The sequence below is a fragment of the Prinia subflava genome, chromosome 9 (assembly GCF_021018805.1).
Source record: "Prinia subflava isolate CZ2003 ecotype Zambia chromosome 9, Cam_Psub_1.2, whole genome shotgun sequence".
NCBI lineage: Eukaryota > Metazoa > Chordata > Aves > Passeriformes > Cisticolidae > Prinia > Prinia subflava.
The window spans coordinates 34,200,365-34,220,274 of NC_086255.1; the positions used below are offsets into that span (position 1 = coordinate 34,200,365).

The 19,910-nt window shown below is 42.4% G+C and overlaps 1 protein-coding gene across 5 annotated transcripts in view; it reads left to right on the plus strand.

Annotated features, from left to right (window-relative positions):
* Positions 1-868: 868 nt before the first annotated feature.
* RUFY2 (RUN and FYVE domain containing 2) overlaps positions 869-19,910 on the plus strand; it is a 28,621-nt gene continuing 9,579 nt past the window's right edge. For 2 of the 5 annotated variants that reach the window (XR_010081362.1, XM_063406392.1), the window contains exons 1-12: positions 869-972; positions 3,341-3,514; positions 3,988-4,105; positions 5,292-5,393; positions 6,425-6,548; positions 8,135-8,196; positions 8,780-8,845; positions 10,574-10,643; positions 11,851-11,952; positions 12,407-12,523; positions 14,671-14,838; positions 16,001-16,098. Coding sequence is in view for 4 of the 5 variants with exons in the window: in XM_063406392.1 (XP_063262462.1) it covers positions 969-972; positions 3,341-3,514; positions 3,988-4,105; positions 5,292-5,393; positions 6,425-6,548; positions 8,135-8,196; positions 8,780-8,845; positions 10,574-10,643; positions 11,851-11,952; positions 12,407-12,523; positions 14,671-14,838; positions 16,001-16,098 (1,205 nt within the window). In the remaining variant the exon portion in view is untranslated. Of the gene's footprint in view, positions 973-1,016; positions 3,246-3,340; positions 3,515-3,987; positions 4,106-5,291; positions 5,394-6,424; positions 6,549-8,134; positions 8,197-8,779; positions 8,846-10,573; positions 10,644-11,850; positions 11,953-12,406; positions 12,524-14,670; positions 14,839-16,000; positions 16,099-16,963; positions 19,861-19,910 lie in introns of those variants that run through there. The other 3 variants (XM_063406395.1, XM_063406393.1, XM_063406394.1) reach the window with 3 other exon arrangements.

Sequence of the window (19,910 nt, forward strand, 5' to 3'; positions counted from 1 at the left end):
AAGGGGCTGTGAAGAAGTGGCCCTGTCACCACGGGCTGTGTTCTGTCCCTGTGTTGTCCTTGTCCTTCCTTGCAGGCCCAGGCAGTGACACCCTTTGTGCTGTTTTGTGCAGTCTCTGAGGCTGGGTAAAGAACACCTTTTTATCTTACAGGTTGCTGCTTAACCTTGCCCAAGAAGATGAGAGGAAAGAATAATTATTAAGCAAAGCATACTGTAGTGCTTAGGATGCTGTAAGCATCGGCTGAGATCCCATCTGGGCGTGACAGACGTGCTTGCTGATAAACAGCTCAGTGTGCTTTGGTTCTTTTCTAGGGCTTTTTAAAATCAAACCCCCAAAATTTGTATTTTTTAAATACCAGTTTTGATTCCCAGCATGTTACCTTTGAAGGTACTAAACTCACAGATTTTTCTAGAATAATATCATTTATTCTGATACATGTTATCCAATGCTACAGAATTATTATTTGGAATAAATGCCAGGGATTGAAGCTTTATGTTACAAGAGCAGGGCAGAGAAGGCTCAGGTTTGTGCTGCCTGATGGGGCTTAGCTCCCGTGCCCAAGGCTGCCCTGGCGCTCTTGCCCAGCCCCGTGGCCGATGCTGCTCTCCAGGCGGGCAGTCGGGGCTGGGGCCGGCGTGCTCGGGAAGGGGGGGATGTCGCGATAGGGCCAGGGCGGTGCCCGGGAGGGGGATCTGTCGCGATAGGGCCGGGGGCGTTGATGCGGTGCCCAGGAAGGGGGGGAGGGGTCTGTCGCGATAGGGCCGGGGCGGTGCCCAGGAAGGGGTATCTGTCGCGATGGGGCCGGGGGCGTTGATGCGGTGCCCAGGAAGGGGGGGAGGGGTCTGTCGCGATAGGGCCGGGGGCGGGTCCTCCCGCCGCCGGGGGCGCCGCGCGGCGCGGGCGGAGGGGCGGGCGGAGGCGCGGGCCCGCAGGGAGCGGCTGCGGCGGCGGCTCCTCCTCTCCAGCCATGGGTGAGCGGGGCTGCGGGGCCGGGAGCGGGGCCGGGCCGGGCGGGGGCCGCCGGGGAGCGCGGGCCGAGGCTCGGGGCGAGCGGGCGCGGGCGGGCAGCGGCCCCGCGGGGTGCCGGGCCCGCAGTGCGGGCGGAGCCGCCGTGAGGGGGCCGCGGCCGGCGGAGAGGCCGCCGCTGCCGCAGGGACGGCTCCTGCAGCCCGCGGCCGGAGCCGTGCGCGGGGCCCGGCCGCTCGTCCGGCCGGGAGCAGTGTCCCCTCACGGGCCGAGCCGAGCCTCTCAGAGCCGGCGATGCTGGCGGCACCAGGGTTACCCGCAAGGAGCCCTTTGGGAGCCGCTGCTTCGGGGAGGAGAGCCCTGCAGAGCTTGTCCCTCTCCCCGGAGCACCCCACACTGCACCCGAGCAGCAGCTAGGGTTTAGGATTTCAGACACGATGTTAAATTCTAAATCTTGGTTTGAAATTTTACAAAATTCGTCTATCGTTTATTTTTTTTCAAGAAGCAGGTGAAGAAAAACACGCAGGTAGACCGCACTTTAAAACAGACCTTAAATGCGTTTCGCCTCAGAAGGAGCAGACAGGAGGGCTGATAGGTAAAAGGACAACAGATAAAGAAGTCTGTCTGAGGAGGATCAGCTCCACAAGTCAAAATGAGGTCACCTGACAAAGGAATTTTCACGATGCCTTTGGGGAAATAGAAAGGATATGTAGCAACGGATGGCTGAAGTCTGCATGGATCAAGGCTTTTCGCACAGCAACTCTCGTATTGAACAGTCAGTAGCAAAGCTAATAAAAAAGCAGGATGTCTGCTTTGCCAGCAGAAAGCTGCTGTTGTTGCAAGGCTCCACCTGTCCCAGCCAGGGGTGCTGTGCTGGGGCTGCTCCTGGTAGGGCTGCTCAGCCCCCGGCAGCTGAGCAGGAAGGAAGGAAGGGACAAAGCAGTGGCTGCTAACTGGTACAAATTTGCCAGAGCCCTGTCTCTCATTATCTGATTGTTTTCTGATGTCTTCTGGGGTTTTCTGTTGAAGTCCTGGGGAACTATAAAAGCAGTTTTTAAGGCTGTCACAGGTACATAATCTCAGACATTATTTTTCCTAGAAAGCAGAGATAGGTAACATTTCTTGCTAGTAGGGTAGTTGGGTATTTGGCAGGCAGCTAGGGAAACAGAATATTAGAAAGCAGTTTTCAGGGTTTCTAATATCCAGTCCCTAAATACCTCGAGTCTGCAGGAAATGAGACAAGTCATTTCATTGCTGTTGAGGAACTGAGAGAATATCCATCTGTTATGATCACTTGGGTTCTTTGTCCTTTCTGATGTGCAAACAGATACAGTCCTGTACCAATACCCAGTTTTGCAAAGGAACAGGGTCACTTTTTTTTCTCAGATGCAAATCTTTCATTGACACCTGCGTCTCAATGTCTTGAAAAAAGTTTGGTTTTCTACTTCACTTGTTGGATTTAATTAAATAGTAAATCATCAACTCTTCTGTTTCTTTCCAGGTTACTTTGATGATAGTGAATAAACAGAGGCTTGTCTTGTCTCTGAGAAAATAGGGTCTGGCCTGAATGTTTGAATTGCTTCATTATAAAAGAAAATAAGCTTAAGAATTTCCTGAGCACTCTGTTCTCAGTAGCAGGAGTTCTGAGAAGAGGAATCTTGTCCATTCTGTCAGACGAGAGGATTGTAAAAAGCTATGGATTTTTTACTGACCAGATTTAACCCTTAAATGTATTTTTGCAATGTACGCTTTGTAATGTTTACCAAAAACTTCAAGTTAAAGCAAACCCCTTAATTGTTAATATTTTCTGTGTAGAAAATACTTTGTGGCTAGATGAGAAACTGAATTTAGCATGTAGCATTTTCCAGAAAAGGCTCCTGATTTAGTGGCAGAGACTGTACAGCCTGAGAAGGAATGCATGTGTTTGTGTCGCTGTGCAATTAAAGCTACAGTGGAAAGTGATTATATAGAAAAAGTATGATGTAGGCTGCAATACACCAAATAAATCCATAAATTAATAGGAAGGCTGCTTTGATAGCATGGGAGGGGCACTGGTTGCAGCCATGCAGCAGATTGGGGAGTGCAGCAGAGGTGCTGTGTTCAGTTGCAGTGGTTTGGCTGCTGCTGAGACAACGGGGTACCTGAAAACTGCCATTCCCAGCCTCAGGTTTTCATTCACCTGCTAAAACACTCAAATGTGTTTTGGATTGGATGCTTTTCTATGACATGGTCATTATAGCACCTACTGGATTTGCTCTGTTGAGTTCATTAGGCTAAGGTAAGTTTTTCTTTGAACAAGGTGGACATGAAGCACTTTATTTTTCTGTCACTCCGAAAACTTGAACTATAACTTTTTTTTCTCTGTTGTCTTAGCTGTAAAGGACCCTACAGCTGTAGAAAGAGCAAATTTATTGAACATGGCTAAGCTGAGTATCAAAGGACTCATTGAATCTGCCTTGAGCTTTGGGCGCACTCTGGATTCTGACTACCCTCCTTTGCAGCAGTTCTTTGTTGTCATGGAGCACTGCCTGAAGCATGGCCTGAAAGGTGTGCAAATTAGCCTGGCTGCATATTTCTCATCCCAAACATGCCATTTTTCTTCCTGTCTTTCTGGAAGTAGATTAAAAAAATGTGTAATGTTGTATAAAGAATTGAGAAAAATATGTAATGAATAATGTAATTATTAATACTTCACCACATATATTTCCACATTTACCAACTTGTCCTTTTGTGCAGCATGTGTTGTAAGTGGTCCAGGGTTTACCAAATGCATGTATGTATCTAGTGCATATTTTAACTAGACATCCTTTTTATATTATTTTTTCTATCATATCAATTTTATATTCAGAGCAAAGTAATTTGGGAGTTGGCTTTGGGTACTGGTGAGCTGACCAGTGTCTCAGTTAAGAGTTATCTTGAACTCTGGACTCAGCAATTTACCCTTTCACACACCAGATATTATGAAGGAAGCTACTGCAGTAATTTGAATTAATTCAGTTACTTGATTTTTCTTTTCATAGTAAGAAAATCCTTTCTAAGTTACAATAAAACCATCTGGGGCCCTCTGGAACTTGTGGAGAAATTATATCCAGAAGCTGAGGAAATAGCAGCAAGTGTCAGAGATTTGCCTGGCCTTAAGTAAGTAATATTGGTAAAATGCAGCAGGAAAATAAAGGACCTGATTGAGACTCTGCAGGTGTCTCATGATTTCATTTGGCATTAACCAAGCCTTTGAACAGCCAGCACATGATGTTGGGGGAGCACACAAAGGTGGATAACAACAATACAAACAGGAGCAGGATGTGTATCAGCCTCTCTGCAGTCTAGAACTGCAGCAAACATTAACGAGTGCAGTCAGCAAAGGCTGTGTCAAACCAAAGGGTGGCATACCACAGAGGAAAGGATTAGGCAGCTTTTGAGATTCTTGACTGCAGAGTCCTACTCAGATGTGAGTTTATTCTCCTCCCATTCCACTGCACTCTGCTTTTGTATTTAGCTTTAAAACTGGCCATACGTGAAATTCCAAAAGGGCATGGTTACACTGATTGGTGTATGGCAGCATAAGGGTTCTAATTTGCAGCTTTAGACCTTATCTAAAGCACATAGGCATGTAAATTGTTATTTACTCTTGTGGCAGGCCAGAGGAAGTAATAACCTTTGCCGAGTGTGTCACTGTTGCCCTATCCTAACACAACTTGTGAGGAGTTTTTCATTTATGTGCTTACCACTTGTAAGTGTGCAGGCACTAGAAAAGGAAGTTCTAAATGTCCAGGTGTAATTTGCTGGATATTAGTGTTTGCCAGTTAAATATGTCTTCTTCTCTTTTTGCATTGTCTTCTTAAGATGTCACTGAATTGTACACAATTAAAGGTAGGATTGAGTAAGTGTTGAGTGGAACTAGAGAGTAGAATTGTGAAGGGAGCTGCCATGGTGGCTTGTCATGGGCACTTGGTTCATTTTCTTGCAATTCCCCTCAACTCTTAATAAACAAGCTGGAGAAAGGTGTCTCAACTGTTGCAAACATTTTACTCAGCAGAAAACAAGACTTTATCAAGATTATCAGGCTCTTGTGCATTCGTTACTCCTGTTTTTCCAGGGTCTGCTCCCAAGCTCAGCTGAGCAGTTGAAAATCTTCCTGTTATCCCAAAGCTTGGAGTCAAGGCCTAAACATTACGGCCTTCCAGATGGTGATGCTCAACTTAAAGTTTAAAATACCCCTTCAGAAACACCAGTGCTCCACCAGTAGACTGATAAGGTGTCAAAGACCATGATTTAATCAATATGTTATTAACTGGTGACTTTGTCTTCATGCCCTTTGTTTCAGGACACCGCTGGGCCGTGCCCGGGCCTGGCTGCGGTTAGCGCTGATGCAGAAGAAAATGGCCGATTATCTTCGCTGCTTAATCATTCAGAGAGACCTCCTCAGGTAAACAATTCCTTAGATTTTGTTTGCAGTTTAATTTAGAGGTTTAGTCTCCTATAAAATCATCCTGCATTCCCCCACTGTTCGGAATAAGCACTGGAGAGGAGGTGACTTCATCCCTACCATGGGTGAGGTTTCCACCGAGCTGCCATTGAAAGGAGAGCTCTTGCTTTGGACTTTGCTTTCACAGTTCTAACACTGGCATTGCTCTCTTCTAGTGTAACTTCTCCTGTCTGATGGAGTAATTAAAGCACAAATGGAGAAAGATACCTCTTAATTTCAGTTTTATCAGCTCTATGTATTTTTAAGACTGACTAGATAACACTGGTATGTCAGGATGTCATTGGTGTTCAGCAGCTATGGACTTTTCCAGTGAAAAGACAGTTTGTTGCATAGAATCTAAAATTTTTTTTAAAAGCACAAGTGCTGATATTCTGTTTAGTGTAGTATTTATATTTTAAGAACCTTTTTAGCATTTCAGCCCTTTACTCTTTTCTCCTTTATCTATTTCATCTCTTTCTTGGGTCCTTGAGTTTTGAGCATGTATTCAGTAAATTCCAGGCATTTTTTAACAACAGACAATTCTTTTGCCATTCTTCTTTTGCATTGCTTGCAGTGCTTCTTAACAACTTAAGAGTTGTCTGACTGAGTGTGGCCAAACATCCTTTTGTTGCAATATCCTCTTCAAAACTGGCTAATAGCAGGTGTAGGGAAGAGCCTTTTCAGTTCGGTTTTTTTTGTTTGTTTGTTTTCTTTTACAGTCAAAGTAAAGCTTGTCACCCTCCCCACAAGTCCCAGCCATCTGGAGCCTAAGGCAGCATCCTTGTTTTTAATAGCCTCTGAGACAAACCATGCACTTTGAAATTTTAAATATTTATGAGGTGAGAGTGTGGGCAGGCCCAGTTCATCTTTAAGGATGCTGTAGTAAGGCTACAATAAGAGAAAATTTAGATGTGTATGTCACTTATGATTAATTTACTGGATGTATATATAATAAATATACCAGTAAGATGCAATTTTCTCCTTCAACACAGTGAGTTTTATGAGTATCATGCCCTGATGATGGAGGAAGAAGGAGCAGTTATTGTTGGGCTGTTAGTTGGGCTGAATGTGATTGATGCCAACCTGTGTGTGAAGGGAGAAGACCTGGATTCACAAGTAAGTCCATCCAGGTAAAGGAATGTACATGCAATCCATGAGAGTTTTCTATTCTTTTGTTTGTGAATTTCCTTACTTTGGAGTGGTGACTTGTTAGAAATCCTACTGGAGACTGTTCAGGGTGTGAAGATCCAGCTGCTGGATCTGTGGGGCTGCTGTCTTAACCTCGGTGGGGTCAGACCTTTAAATGGAGATAATGGTCAGAGTGCAAGGGTGCAGTTTTGAGCTTTGTCCTCACATGGGAGTTGCAAGACAGAGTTCTCTCCATCTGACTTGTGTGACCCATCCTTTCCCTCTGTGGGACAAATAGAGTTCCATGATCAGTTTACCCTGCTTGGTTCATTTATTGTGGTCCTGGAACATCACAGGAATGATACAGGGACCTGAAACAAACACTCTCTTATGAGCTCATGAAAGGGTGACTACTTTGACTCTGCAAAGCAAGACCTGGAATTCCTCCTGCTTTGAATGGGCTTTGACTTTTAACCCTGATCTTTTCCAAGAAATTATTAACAGATTCCGTTTAAAGGCAGATGCACAGGTATTTATAAATAAATGTAGATTGTGTTCAGACCTGACTGGTTTTTTTCAGCTTCTTTGTGGGAAAATTAGAGTAGCTTAGGTGGTTATTACTATATTCATATATTTGATGAAAAAAACAGTTCCTCTGAGAAAGAGAAGTTACAGCTAATTGGCTGTGTGTGCTTTTGAATCACATGGTTAATTTGTCCTCCATTGTTTGTTCTAGTTACTAGTGATAGTTTCAGGCACTGATCTTGTGTAAAAGAAGATATAACCCTGACAGGCCTGTATTTCAGAAAACTTATCAGCTTGCTCTTAGTGTTGAGAATCAAATGTGTGTATTAGAGACCACAAAATGTGTTGCTAGCTACACCTCTGCTATCACTGGGTGGCCTTGCTGCATGAGAGAGAAAACTCAATTTGAGAAGGTAGTAGTGGCTGTATAGATGAGATTCTCATCTGTATAGATGAGATTTGAACACATTGTAGTGTGTTCAAATTTGGCATTTTTAAAATGTCCACAATAATTCTGTTTGTGAAGAGCAGTATAAAGAAGGCACTTTCTCAGAGAAGCCAGAAGCAGCAGGTTTTATTGAGCACAAAGGCAAACTTCTGAACCTTGATGGAAGCCACACTCAGGAGAATAGTTTGGTAGTTGGTTAAAAAAGTGCTACTCAGGGGTGAAATGTGTTTATGCAGCCCTAGTGAACTGAAATAAAGTAACTTTTATAGATAGAACATGTTACCTTATTTATTAGAGATGGTACTTTGCTTTAATAAGAAAAAAATGTTTTTAAAAAGTTGTTGGAGAGGAGACTTTTAGAAAAAACATGGAAAGAACAAACAGGATCCTGACAGAAGAGCACTGTATAAACCAAATAAATATTAAACTTAGCAAAATCTTGTTTAAGGTGTTATAGTTGAGTTTTTCGAGCCTCTGGCTAAACTGGATGAATCTTAAAAATGCTGTAACTGAGGTTGTATCAATTACATAAATACAGGGCTGTTAAATATCAACAGCACTTATTTGTATGATATGAAAGTGTACCTTTGCTTTCCCCTAGGTTGGGGTGATTGATTTCTCTGTGTATTTGAAGAGTGATGATGACATTGGGGGTAAAGAAAGGTATGTCCTCACAAAATACCTCCTATTTTGCATGTTAATAAATGATTTCTTGGCTGAGGCCTGATATTTTAGAAATAAGTCAGGTTCCACAAAGATGAAATTTTCTGATCCTGAGAAAAATGCCCCAGTGTGTTGTTCTGTGTTATTAGTTAGCTGGAAGAATATTTGCAGTCTGAATCAAACCTCAGCAGTATCAACTACTGCCTCCAAGTAGTGGAGGCTTGCCAGGAGGCAGTGAAAAGGAACCTGCAGACCTTTCAGCCCTCAGCTTGGGATTTAGTCAGAGTTTCAAAGAAACAGAGTTATGGCAGAGTAAATAAACATCCTTATCCTTCTCAGCCTGTGTATGTTATGTTTCATGTAGAGAAACTAGTTGCAGTTAAAGCATTGAGGGGTTTTGTGTCTCACTGGTATAACAACACACAATGTGTTGTTGCCTTCACGACTGTGAGATGAAGTTGCTTCATTTCTTTTTAAAAACACAATTGAGATGGACATTTGCATATGGTAAATATGTATATTTTCAGTCCATAGTTAAGTACATAATTTTGATAAAGTCAATTTTATTTTGTGCTTGCTTTAGAAATGTACAGATTGCTGCAATATTGGACCAAAAGAATTATGTTGAAGAACTAAACAGGCAACTGAAGTAAGTATTACTTTGGAGTGTGGGTGTCAGGCCAGGCTTGCAGGTAAATGCCTTTTGTACCACAGTTAGTGAGAGAATTTCAGAGAGAGAGCTGCAAATTCTCCATGTTTAGACTGAATATTTAGTGATGTAGGAAAAGACACTCTTCTGGAGAGACTCAGGAAATGTCTGTTTTCATGCTTTTGGACAGTCAAAACCTTTATTCTTCAAAGAAACACAAAACCAGCAGGCCAAAGTGATGGAGGTCCAAAGTTATGGTTCATAACTTCACAGAGATGAAAAGCTTGTTCCAGATTCTAATTGTGTTCTATTTAACAGTTTGGTAAAAGTGGTTTTGAGTGTTCTGGTGAATCCATATGTTTTTATTTCTTTGCCTTTCAGAATATTTTAGTTTGTGGCTTTAATGCCTAGGACTGAAACTGAATAAGCTCATTGCTTGGTAGAAGCTCCTTACATGTGGTAGGTTGTGGTTCCCCTTGAAACAACTTTCAGGAAAGCAGCATTTTCCTCTGACTTTGCTGGATGGAACAAACCTAGTCCACCACTGTGCTTGTTACTGTGCAAACCAAGGAACAGTGATTTAAATTCTCTGAGGAATATTGTACCAAATTAAACCATCTGAGGGGCTAAAAAAGCCAAAAAACCCCAACAAACCAAAACCAAACAACAAAGTCAGGAAGAACTTCTGTAGATTCTGTAGCACAGCTGATCTAGATCCTTTTTGAATTTAGATCTAGATCCTCTTTTTAAATTGGGTAATCTGGATCATTGGTTACTATAAGGCTCCTGTTGGAGTAAGGATACTCTGCTCTGAAATGGTGTCACTGAGCAGAACCCTTCAACAGCACAGAAAAACTGAGCACATCAAGTATGAGCACAATGAAAGTAAAGGAGGAGAAAGGAGCTATCACAATTAAGAGCAGTGGTGTTTGTGTGATGTCAGGTGAGCCCCTGTGTGTTCTTGTACACTGGTTTATGCATAGAATTTCCTGCCAGATCAGTGATTCAGCAACTCTCCTGTTTTATTTCAGTTCAGCTGTTTGTGTTTAGACATCCTAAAATGCATTAATCTCTCTGCCCTGCTGTTCCTAATGAACCGGCAACTTCTAAGGACACCACAGAGAGAGATGTGAAAAAGGAAATGGTGTTACAGAATAAGTTTTCTGTTTCCTTGTGTGTGAAGTGCAGCCTAGAAAAAAGGTGCTTCCTGCAGAAATAGGCAATCAGGTTATGGAAAATGCCTGGATGTAGTTGATACTATAAAAAGCAACAAAGTAATAAAGGGCAATAAAACTCTGGTGAGACTCCTAAATGAAGTCAAGAAGCATCAAGAAAGAGCTAGCCTAAGGACAAATCTCAAAAAATGCAGAGAAACAAATGATTTTATAAAAGAAATGTATTTTGGAGGAAGAGAATCTGGAGAATGGTTTTGTTCTATAGGGGGGAACTCATTTATCTTTTGGATGCAATATAGTTGTGAGGATCAAGTGCATGAGAAGTTACAGCCAATCAGGAGTTTAAATGACATGGGTGACATTGGGAATTAGAAAGAAGTATATCGATGTTCAACAAAGGAGAGTCATTTTCTTATATTTAGGAAAACCTCCAATAATGGGAGCAGACCTCACGCTCTTAACCATTAATCACTGTACCTGGCATTAAAGCTTTTGAGCTTGGTTGAATGAGTTTTGATGTAATCTTGAATACCAGTTTCTTTTTCCCTTTCAGTAGCACAGTTAGCAGTCTACATGCAAGAGTTGACTCACTGGAGAAATCAAACACTAAACTGATTGAAGAGGTACTTTTTTATTTTAGTAATGTGCAGCATATTATTTTCTCTGAAAGACTGTTTTTCGAAATATACTTACATTATTTTAAGCCATAGAAGTTCTGTATAATATATTCAGATATCTTTATTTTGGCCTGAAGAAGAGGGGCTGCAACTACAGGGATTTGAAGTCAGCTTGCCAGGTAGCCTCTAGCATCAGTACATTAATTCTGCAGAACACTGCAATGTCCAACTTTGGACAAAATGAGAAGAGAATCCTTTCTTAATGCCAGCTGTCAGTCTGATTTGTGCAGATGACTAGTCTGGAATGGATGACACCAGTTGCTACAAAGAGACAGAAAGTAGTTCACCAAGCAATTTCTGTTCCAGTTCTCAGCTTCAGCCAAAGAATTGTTTCTTGCTTGTTTACTGGATGCTTATATACAGCTTTTAGACTTGTCTGCTTCTGGGTTTGTGTTTACAGCCTATATTTCTGATTATCTTTGATACTTGACTAGTTTCCAATATTTTTAGCTTTATAAGAGAGAGCACCTTTTTTAGTTAATGAAGTGGAAAATTGAAAACTCTAAATTCAGCTGCTGAAGGGACAGCTAGCTCACTCTGGGAGTAATGTATCCAGACAGAGTGAGAACATTTTTTGAGTGTTAATTCTCAGAGTATTCTGGTTCCTGTATAAGCCTTCAGCCCAACTGCCCACCTATTTTGATCCTTTGGGTTATAGTTCTGACATTAAGCTATATGCTGTAGGGTCCACTTAGGAAGTGTCATCTTTTGTAAAGATGTTTGTTTTTTATATGGGGAAGGCTTTCTTATGTAAGCTGTTTCATATGATATATGAAGATGCCCAAAAAAGAGAATGAAAACTTGAAGCCAAGTGGCAAGAAGAAGTTGGGGATGAGGAAAGAGAATTGAGGGTCTTTAAGTCATGATGTAATTTTAAAGTCATAATGGAGCAATGAAAAGAAAGCAAGTTCTTAACCAGTCGTGAAACAGTGAAGTATCCTGAACATGTTGCTGCTGTGTAATGAAAGTGACTCATTATTAAAACCAGGAGCTTCGTGCTTTCTTCAAAATCAGCTAATCCTCTGTTTGGCAGACAGGGAGAGTAAAGCAGAGAATGTCTTGGTCTTGCATTAATCAGAACATATTTTTTCTTTATTTCTACTCACAAAAGTGGTCACAACGCTTTTCTTTTTTTGAACTTGTTTCTTTTCAGTTAGCAATAGCAAAAAACAATATAATTAAACTTCAGGAAGAAAACCATCAATTAAGGAGTGAAAATACTCTGATTTTAATGAAAACACAGCATCATCTAGAGGTATGTTAGTTTTACCACTTTTAATACTGTAATATAACGTGGTTAATTTTTGTTCAAAAGTTTGTACATCTCAACTTCAAGTAACCTTAACTTGTCCAAATCTGAAACACTTTTTATGAGGCAAAGGACTTATTAAATCTGTGGAGCTTTCTAAATGGCAGAAGTAAGTTAAAATTCTAGGACACTAGATTGTTTTACAACCATATGCATGTGTAGTGTATTCAAGTGACACCAAAGGAGGACAGTACTGCAGTATTGATGTTCATTTTGCTGCTTTTCCTCACTTGTCATTATCAAACCAATGGCCACAGAGCAGAAACAGCTCTTTCCATGTTTGTCCTGTGCTTGAAGGATGTTTGTAGGTTTTCCTTCATATTCCCCCCCAAAGTTAAATTTACGCCATTAAACTGCAGAACTCATGATGAGTAAAGACAGAACCTCTGTGTCTTTGTAGGCGACTAAAGTGGATGTGGAAGCAGAGCTGCAGACGTACAAGCACTCGAGGCAGGGCTTGGATGAGATGTACAACGAAGCTCGCAGGCAGCTCCGGGAGGAGGCCCAGCTGCGGCAGGTGAGCGTTCCCTGCACTGCATCTCTGCCAGCTCTCAGGGCAGGAATGCTTCTGCTTCAGTTCAGATGCTGCGTTTCACTCACTCCAGCAACCTTTTCTCTAACTGCCTGTTGCAGCAGCGCTCTTGTTGGAGGGCAGAAATGAGCTGAGACACAGATTTCTTGTTTATCCCAGCATGGAAAGGGTTCTGGTTTATTCCTCTTTACAGTTCAGCCATCCTGAATCCAACTGCTCACTGACCCTGGCTGTACCAAGCTTCTGCTGTAGGTTTCCCTTGCACCCTCTGACTGCAGGGATCAGTGTGCAGCCTGTGACTGCAGCTTTCACCCAGCTAGGCTGTGACTGCAGGGATCAGTGTGCAGCTGTGACTGCAGGGATCGGTGTGCAGGCTGTGACTGCAGGGATCAGTGTGCAGCTGTGACTGCAGGGATCGGTGTGCAGCCTCTGACTGCAGGGATCGGTGTGCAGGCTGTGACTGCAGGGATCGGTGTGCAGCCTCTGACTGCAGGGATCGGTGTGCAGCCTGTGACTGCAGGGATCGGTGTGCAGCCTGTGACTGCAGGGATCGGTGTGCAGGCTGTGACTGCAGGGATCGGTGTGCAGACTGTGACTGCAGGGATCGGTGTGCAGACTGTGACTGCAGGGATCGGTGTGCAGACTGTGACTGCAGGGATCGGTGTGCAGCCTGTGACTGCAGGGATCGGTGTGCAGGCTGTGACTGCAGGGATCGGTGTGCAGACTGTGACTGCAGGGATTGGTGTGCAGGCTGTGACTGCAGGGATCGGTGTGCAGACTGTGACTGCAGGGATCGGTGTGCAGACTGTGACTGCAGGGATCGGTGTGCAGCCTGTGACTGCAGGGATTGGTGTGCAGGCTGTGACTGCAGGGATCGGTGTGCAGGCTGTGACTGCAGGGATCAGTGTGCAGCCTGTGACTGCAGGGATTGGTGTGCAGCCTGTGACTGCAGGGATCAGTGTGCAGGCTGTGACTGCAGGGATTGGTGTGCAGGCTGTGACTGCAGGGATCAGTGTGCAGCCTGTGACTGCAGGGATTGGTGTGCAGCCTGTGACTGCAGGGATTGGTGTGCAGGTTCTGACTGCAGGCCTTTACCCAGCTAGACTGTGACTGCAGGGATCGGTGTGCAGCTGTGACTGCAGGGATCGGTGTGCAGCCTGTGACTGCAGGCTTTCACCCAGCTAGACTGTGACTGCAGGGATTGGTGTGCAGGCTGTGACTGCAGGGATTGGTGTGCAGATTCTGACTGCAGGCTTTCACCCAGCTAGACTGTGACTGCAGGGATCGGTGTGCAGGCTGTGACTGCAGGGATCGGTGTGCAGGCTGTGACTGCAGGGATCAGTGTGCAGCTGTGACTGCAGGGATCAGTGTGCAGCTGTGACTGCAGCTTTTACCCAGCCTAGGCTATGACTGCAGCCCCAGACTGACCTCACAGCAGGGATTCTCCCTCCCCAGGATCCTTCTTCTTCATCCTTCTGTTCATGATCATTTATCACGATCCCTCACCAGCTAATCCACTCCCTTTTATCACACTGATCTTTATTGGATGTAGCTGTGATTCATTAGGGGCGAGGCTCTATTGGGTAATTAACCAGCTGTTACTTATCAGGGGCAAGGTCACCTGTATTCCCTTCTCCTACAACTGCCTATAATAAAATAAAATAAAATAAAATAATAAAAATTTGACAAATAGAAAGGGATTTTTTACAGAGAATCAATATTTCTGTAGTAATATTGCTGAAGAACAGTAAAAAAACAACCACATTTTTCTTAGATAAATTTTTAGGTAAGCTTTTAGCAATATTGTATGCCCTCTATCTGTGTTAAGTCTTTTCTGTGAAAATACAAATACTTCAGTTCTATTTTTGTAATTAATACTTGGGCAACTCTGTACAACATTGGCAGGGTAATTTCTTATAATGTGAGTTACCGTCTCCCAAAATTAAAAACCCCCATTGATCAATTAGTAGATGAGTGTAACATTTATGGATAATTTGCAAAGGTAAAGATGGGGTAGAATTTCTGAAGTGGCAAAATAGGTGGTGCTGCAGCTCTGTCAGAGCTTCAAAACAGAAAAAATGATTCCATGATTATTTAAAACCTTTGTGTTGCATTGTGCTTGTGTTTTATAGGATATGGAGAATGAGCTGGTGGTTCAAGTCAGCATGAAACATGAGATAGAGCTTGCCATGAAGCTGCTGGAGAAGGATATCCATGAGAAGCAGGACACCCTGATCGGCCTGCGGCAGCAGCTTGATGAAGTGAAAGCAATTAACGTGGAAATGTACCAAAAGCTGCAGGTAAAGGGGCAGTCTGCTGTTAAACTGCTGGAAGGATCACTGAGAGAGAAATGCATTATTACCATGCTGGTCAGCTGAGTGCTGCTGTTCCCTGGAGTTTCAGTTCCCTTGTGCTTCTTAGGTCAGCTTGACATTTTGGAACATTACCTATGTAATCATGGCTTCATACAAAGAAGTTCTTAAGGCAGACACTTACTGGGTTTAGGGAAGAAAAGAGCATGAGGATAAGATCATGGCCTAATAATATCCTGTGTTCACAGGAGAGTAATAGTGTATTGTACCAAGGACATTTTTTGGCCTGTGTTGGATAAAAAACCCAGAAGAATGCAGACACATAGTGAGGAGTTGAAGAGAAGTCCTGACCTTCCAAAATAGGGAAAGGAAGACAAGAATATGATAAATGGGAAAAGCTAATTACAGTTTCGGGTTTATTTTTAAATCTGTTAACAAATTAAGAAAATCTCTTAACAATGAAATGCCTTTTTTGGAAGAATATGGATCTCAGAGACTCCAAATGCAGTCAACAAATGACCAAATACCAATGAATTATTTATTCAAAATATGAATTTGATTTAGGGAATCAATTATGAAAACCAGCACAAGAAACCAGTCAAATCTGTGGCAGAATGAGGGTAAAAAATTAAGATGCTTCGGAAAGATAATTGAAGTGATGGACAAAGGATTCTACTTTCCCATCTGCAAATGTGAGGAAACCAGACCAGAGGATGGGAAATATAAATAGAGCTGGAGAGAAAGATAATGAGAGAGAATGTTCTCCAGTGTTAGGATCTGGAGGGGGTTGATTTGTAGGAAAACCTTGGTGATTTTTCTGGACTAAGCTCTTTGCTCTTCACTGGTAAGGTTCTAATGGGCTACTTGGTCAGTGAATTTAAGTTGATTCTAAAGTGATTAACTAAAGAAGGAAATCAAAGGGCAACATTTATACCTATTAAATAGCATCTACACAAAGTATAGAACTACAAATTTTCTAGGCATAAGATTTTACATACTGTCTTCAAGGGTTTTTAGAAGGCAATCCTGAAAGAGAATCAAAACTTGAAGCCATTTTTACCATTTGCCCCTTTAGATACTGAAGAGAAAGCCCCCACAAGGTAATGGTGTAATTATACCAATTTCAGGTTTAACCTCTTTTGTAACACAGGTTTCTGAAGATGCTATGAAAGAAAAGAATGAAATAATTAGTCGATTAGAGGATAAGACCAATCAAATTAATGCAACCATGAAACAACTAGAACAAAGGTACAGCCCCATCTTTGTTTCTCTTCATTCACAACTCTACCCCCTTACACCTTACTGCATTCCTACAGTTGCCATTGAAATGTAATTTTCAACCAGAACATTTAAACCAAACCTTCCTGAAATTTCCAATTAGTGCTTTGCTGTTGGACTATTTTTTTTCTGTTTGACACACTCACTTTAAATACAAACTTAATCTTTCAGTTTTCTTCCTCTACCATCTTTCTTCTGGTCCTAGGTTTTTATGCTGACATCAAAAGTTGTTCTTTCAGTTGTTGCAAAATTCTGATTCCTTATAGCCTCCTTTTTTTTCCCCACCTGAATGAAATGCAATAGAAACTGAAGCATTAATCTGACTTATACTTAAGCATATGCTTAATATAAACATTAATGCCTTCAAGGATCACTGGTTGTTTGCTGAAGCTGTTATAATTGTTGTCCATTGCTTTGGAAGTGCCATTATTTCTATGACTTTAAGAGTTTTCACACTGAAAGGTTGAAAAGTGAAAGACTAAAATTCCAGAATATAAATTTACATTATGGTTAGACTGCATGTACTACATAATATTAAGATGTGATTCACATGTTTTAATTTAGTGGCCTTATATGCAACATTGATCTTTCTAATTGTAAAATATAACATATCCATAAGCCCTGTCATGTTGGTGTTTGACATGTCTTTTTTTTCATTTAAATCTGATTATGAAAAACATGCTTATGTATTAAAAAATTAGTGACATGAATATTCTTTTATTGACATCCTTTTTCCTCTTTTTTCTTTTTCTTTTTATCCTTTTATCCCAATTTTTGTTTTTACTGTTTTGCTGCCTTCATCTGTCTTTGATTTTTGTCCACTGCATTCATGAAGTGACAAAGATCTGTTAACTCAAACTAGGACTATTGCAATGTCATTCGTCAAATGTGCCAGCAATGAGGCTCAGCACCAGTACAAACTTGTCAAGGATATATCATTCTGAAAGCTCCTCCAGATCTCTTGTGTTGAAATAATTGCTGATAAAATAGGAAAATAGGACTTCAGAATTTTCCAATTCAAACTTGAAAGTGGTATTAGAAATCCTGCACTGTAACTGATCGTAGCTGTGTTCTCTTTTGTTTTCTGAAAGAACATCATCTCCGATCTCACTTTACCCCTCCTAAAAAAAAAAAAAGTAAATTACTGCACTATTATTAAGCAAATGTAAGCTAGTTTTCTAATGCTATTTAATCACTTCTTGGTCAAATTTTATTTTAAGAGGTTAGATATCTTTACTTTGACTGTACATTTTTATGACACTTGTTTCAATTAGTGATTTTCCAGTTCTTTGGTACTAAGAGATTTAAGCAGTGGCCTTCCGGGCTAATACTTCCCTTCTCCCCTGCTTATCCCTTTGACTTTCAGGCTGTATTTGTCCCAAAAGCACGCTCTCTGTGGGGTGTTGTGGGTGTAAGTAGCACTGTTTCCCTGACCACAGTGGCAGGAGTTGGAGGAGGGAGCGGAGCTCTGGGAAGGAAAGGAGGGCGGTGTCACCGTCCGTGTTCCATGTGAGCAGTGAAGCAAGGACAGCCTTTGGGCACCCAGCAGCTAAAGCACTTCCACCTCCCTGCTGTCACCTGGGGCAAAGCGCTCTCAGGGAGTGGAAATGTGTCTGGAGCCCCATTCCTGAGGGACTCCAGGCACACACAGGGTGCTCCAGCAAGTTCTGGGGCTGTGACTCCTGCCTAGCACAGCTGCCCTGGCAGGTGGGGTGGGATTTACCATTAGGGCCAGGTCCTGAACCTGCCTAACCCGTTTGCCAGCTGAGGATCTTCCCTGGCTGTGGCTGCTCTGAGATCAACACCTGTGTGCGTGTTGTGCCCAAACCCTTCTCCCTCCCCCAGCCATCATTAGGCAGCCTTTACTGCTCCTGTTTCTGCTGCTTGCCTGCACTGCAGAAAGAAGAGTTGAGGCTGCTGACTGCCCTTAATACACTCCCTGATGTTTGCTCAGAAGTTTGTAGTGGAAGTTGACTGGGAAAATGATCTTAGAGTTTTGCAGCAGAAGAAGATGTGTTTGAAAAAGTGGGGACAGGATGCAGTAATATAGAAAGAGTTTCTACTGCGTGGTTGTGCACTAGCTTATTCCTTGGTTCGGAGGCAGAAAGAACCTTTAACATGAGCTGGCTACTGAAAAATAAAAATAAATATCTTTCATCTTCAAAGAAAACCCAAACCAGAAACACTGAATAGAACTACATGAGGACCATGGCAGAAATGGGAGCCTTATCCACCTCACAGTCATCTATGCAAACAAATATCTGCTGCAGTATCCTCTGAATACCAAATCCAGCTGCAAACTGCAGCCAGCTCAGCATCTGCCTGAATTTCAGCCGTGCAGCAGCCCTGGTGATGAGCTGGGGATGATGCTGCAGCTTTTGGGTAGCAAGTTCCCTTTCTGCCTTGCTTGTGGAAACAACTCTGCAGTTGATTTTGTGATTTGGGGAAGGGTTTAGCGTGCTTTTGGTGTTGATGTCTTGTGTAGCTTCAGCCAGCTTCTGCACAGGGGAGGGACCTGCTTTTTCCCAATACTCTCCTTCTCTGCCTTGTCCTTCTCCTTCCCTGCTTTTTCCCAGTATTCTTGGCCCTCTGTGCACTACCCTTGCAAATGTGACTGGGAGCATTCTTCAAGGCCCTGGGATAGCTGACTGAGGTAGTGCACCCTTGCTAAGGCAGTTTAATTCCAGCCTTGTTCACTTGTTTAGCAGCAGCTTTTGGAAACTCCCTCTGGTGCAACGTCATCAGCAGAAGCACAAATGCAGGCATATTGCTGACACAGCTTCCTTTTAGCTGACACTGGGAGCTGGGAGTCGCTCTGTGTTCAGGGAGCTGCTGGGAAGTGAGAAATCAACCTTCTCCCTGATTTCTGCCTCCCCTCACCTGAGAGGCCCTTGAGACAGTTTTGCAGAACAGGGTGCATCAGGTGGGGAATTCACTGGGGCTTTACAGGCTCCTGTGTTCTCCAGACAGGTGTAACCATGATATAGCACAAGTCCCCTTTTAGTACATTTACTTTTGTTACAATGCATCCACCAGAGAGGAACCACAGTGAATTAATGCATTCCAAGGGGAGTGTCAGCTGAACAAACCTGGAATTCAGAAAGATTAAATCAAATAACAATCCCTCATTTCTTGATTAATTTTTTTGATTTGTCTATAGTATGGAGCTATTTTAACCAGTGTAAGAATGCATTATTTTTAATACAGACTATTTAAATTAATTATGAGGTAGTTGAGGTAGTTCTGTAAATGTAGTGGGAGCTGTCAGGTTGTATTTTGTTGTATTAGGCTAGTCAAGTTTTTTGCTGTCTGATTGCAGTGCTCTGTATGCAACCTTCTGCCTCAGTTGTTTTGAGCTGCTTTTGCACAACACATGCTCTGCCCTGTCTTAATGGATGATCAGTGCAAGCCAAGCACTTTGACAGAATTTACTTGGGGGAAAGAAAAGCTTCAGAAATAACACAGGAACATATGCTAAAGGAAAGAGAAAAGCATCAAGTTAAATGCTTCAATTCTAAAATATGTATCATGCTTTGGCACCTGTTATTCATGAGCATAAAATAAAACAATTATTACTTACAGTGATTATTCTCTTACTGTATGTAAGTCCAGGAGCTAAGTTCTCTAGGCATTGTATGGATTTCTCGTTTGAGTTTGTGAGTTTCCCCCAAACTTTGTTTTTATTTAGAAATGTTTCTATTTCCCCATTTTTCTTTTATTTGTCTTCTTCACCCTCTACACCCTAGTTCTAGCTTCAGTTTTACCCAAAGTTGATTTGAATT